Source organism: Cryptotermes secundus, unplaced genomic scaffold, assembly GCF_002891405.2.
Source record: "Cryptotermes secundus unplaced genomic scaffold, Csec_1.0 C38774470, whole genome shotgun sequence".
Classification (NCBI taxonomy): domain Eukaryota; kingdom Metazoa; phylum Arthropoda; class Insecta; order Blattodea; family Kalotermitidae; genus Cryptotermes; species Cryptotermes secundus.
The window spans coordinates 1-2,729 of record NW_019772067.1 but is presented as its reverse complement, the minus strand read 5'-3'; the positions used below and the strand labels follow the sequence as shown (position 1 = coordinate 2,729).

Below are 2,729 nucleotides of genomic sequence, written 5' to 3'. Positions count from 1 at the left end.
AAAAAATCACTTCCATGCTCTAACATTGGGATTTTACCCACTGGGCCAGCTGTTTTTCTAGGAAAACCAAAATTTGAACTTAGCACATTTGAAATGGAAATGGAACACAAAAGAAATAATCACTGTATATTCTGACTCTTCAAGCTTTGAAAGCTACACTTAAAAATTCCTATGTATCCGAATGACGTCTGTTTGAACAAATTACATTTACATATGCAGTGGCCTCTCACTTGATGGGATCGGCACTTCTGTTAAATATTTACCAAATGTGTTTGTACTTGTATTCACATAGTTTGGCAGGAGAGGAATGCAGCAAGATATACAGTTCATCAGTTATTTAGCAATGCTATGTCAACTGCAGTGGATATATATTATCAACAGAGAGAGGATGATAATCATGAACTGTGGGCATATAAATATTTGAAGGTGGTAGTTACGGCCAATTTGAAGGTACTATTATGACATGCATGAAAACTCATAGGGAAACCATACAGAACTTCTTGTCAGGTTAGCCAATAACCTTGCAAAGATCTGAAATATAAATTGTCACTACTTCAACCTATTCAAGGAGACTTGAAAGAAGTAAATATGATATATTACATCATTTTAGGACATATTTCTGAAATAATGTAACAGAACAAAGCAGCTGGAAAAAGGTGCATAATGGCAGACCTTATCTGTGGTACATCAACACAAATTCAGTTGAGATAAAAATTATGAAATTCAGCCTGTTTATTGGCTATATTCCTATTCTGTGTGGCCTTCTTCAGTAGCTCCATGCAAATGCTAAGATACTGTACCCTCAAGCAGGTCATGACATATTAAAACATTGTGTACAGGTTCTATATCCCTAAAACTGTAACTCAAAAAGTTCATGTTCAACTGAAGAACACCTTGCCCGATGTGTATAACTGTTATTTGCAAGCTCTGACAGACAAACTAAAATATATACATACATATGTTTTAAAACCAGACCCCCACAGTTTTATAGACATCTGTAACTTAAAAAAAACACTGAGTCAATCATGATACAAAAATGGAAAGGAGCAGACAAGTTTGGTGATATAATTATTGTGCGACAATTTTTCATGTTGAAAGTAATTTGGTCAGGACCAATGTTCACCATAAGCACACTTTGGTTCCTTGACTATTGGACCAAATATAAAATAATCTCAACCTTTACACCACATTCATCACATACCCAAACCTTTTAGCTGCTTGGGTGACCTCTTGTGTATATGCGTGTGCAAACACCGGGAATGCTAGTGTTGTAGTAAGGGAATCATTGTGCTCCTCAAGAGAATTCTGCGCATAATGAAGCACAAGTAACTTGAGCGATTCATATATGTTGTAAGGTTCAGCAAACCCGTAGCCACGTTCTGTTTCATATATGATGCAATGGTTTGTAGTGCCATTGCAAGTTATGGACAGGGCGTATTGTCCTGTGCGACTGGGACGAACTAAAAATGTGCCATCAGGTTGACCGGCCAGCAAACGTTCTGCTTCTGTCCGTGAACACTCTGGCAGGAGCCATGTTGTCTCATCCTGATGCGGCAGGTTGTCCAGATCTTCGTCATCTTGGTCAAGGTCATCAAATGCCCACGGAGTAGACCCATCTGAGGCCAGGAACTGAGAAATGCGCTGATGCTTCACCCCCCGCGATTTGAGCCATGTTTGGTAGCGTTCTTGCTGCCTGAATAGCTGAATTATGTCCGGTTTTAAAGAGTGCATCTCACGTTCTAGCGTGCGGTTGAAAGCTCTTTCCTGCTTTAGGTTCTCTTCCAGCTGTCTGCGACTCTCTTCTAAGCACTGAAGACGTTGCTTTAGCATATCTGCATTGTCTTCCAAACTTTTAATTTCATGGGGCTGTGCCTCACGCTGATACTTCTCTTGAATTCTTATTTGTTCCTCAAACATAGCCACGGCTCCTCTGAAGGCATCTAAGGCTTGATGTTTCAGCTGTATATCTTGTGAGGAACGTAAGAAATCTTCAGAGTACTCAACGTACATCCATGTCTTGGACATGTACTCCTTATGGATTTCCACTAATTTCTGTGCCACGTTGCTGACGTCAGTCATACTTGAGATCTCATCATCTTGTTGCAATCGTGACACTGGATATAGAAGTTTTATATCCAGAGTTGAATTGTACTGTGCCAGAGATGTGGTTCGATAATGGTTTACCAGCTCCACGACAGAATTAAATTTGAATGGTTCCGAGAAACCGTATTTGCCATTACGATGACTGATCTTGATCAACTTATTTGTGCCACCCTTACGGAGTGTTAATGTATACTCTCCACCTTTACTGGATGCGTTGCGTACTAGAAATGTGCCATCTGGTGTATCCATCAACTTTTCATTCACTTCTTCCCGTGTAATACCACCCCAGTACCACTCCGCTTCCTGAAGTGACAGAGGGAGCTCGTTAGGTGCCTTATCTTTCTCTGCCTCCACTTCAACGGTTGGTGTAGGGTGTGAGCACGAGGCCTTACGTGGAGGCAACGCTGGAGCTGGGATGCTGTCGGGCAGTCTTTCCTTCCTCTCTACTTCCAACTCAATCTCATCAGAGTGAGGATGTGACCGGGATACTTTACGGGGTGGAAGGGCGGGTGCTGATGCTATGTCTGGTAACGCATACTCCCCTCCTTTATTTGATGTACCTTCTGTGGTATCCATCAATTCGGTTTGTATTTCTCTTCCATAAAACTGTTCACACTACAAGATAA

At 41.1% G+C, this 2,729-nt stretch overlaps 1 protein-coding gene across 1 annotated transcript; it reads right to left on the bottom strand.

The window, feature by feature from the left end:
* Positions 1-10: 10 nt before the first annotated feature.
* LOC111875189 (phosphatidylinositol 3-kinase regulatory subunit gamma-like) lies at positions 11-2,718 on the bottom strand (the record flags this gene model as incomplete). The annotated part of the gene is given in 1 exon segment (XM_033755742.1): positions 11-2,718. A coding segment is annotated over 1 exon segment (1,539 nt), but the record flags the coding sequence as incomplete, so codon positions are not given.
* Positions 2,719-2,729: the final 11 nt, after the last annotated feature.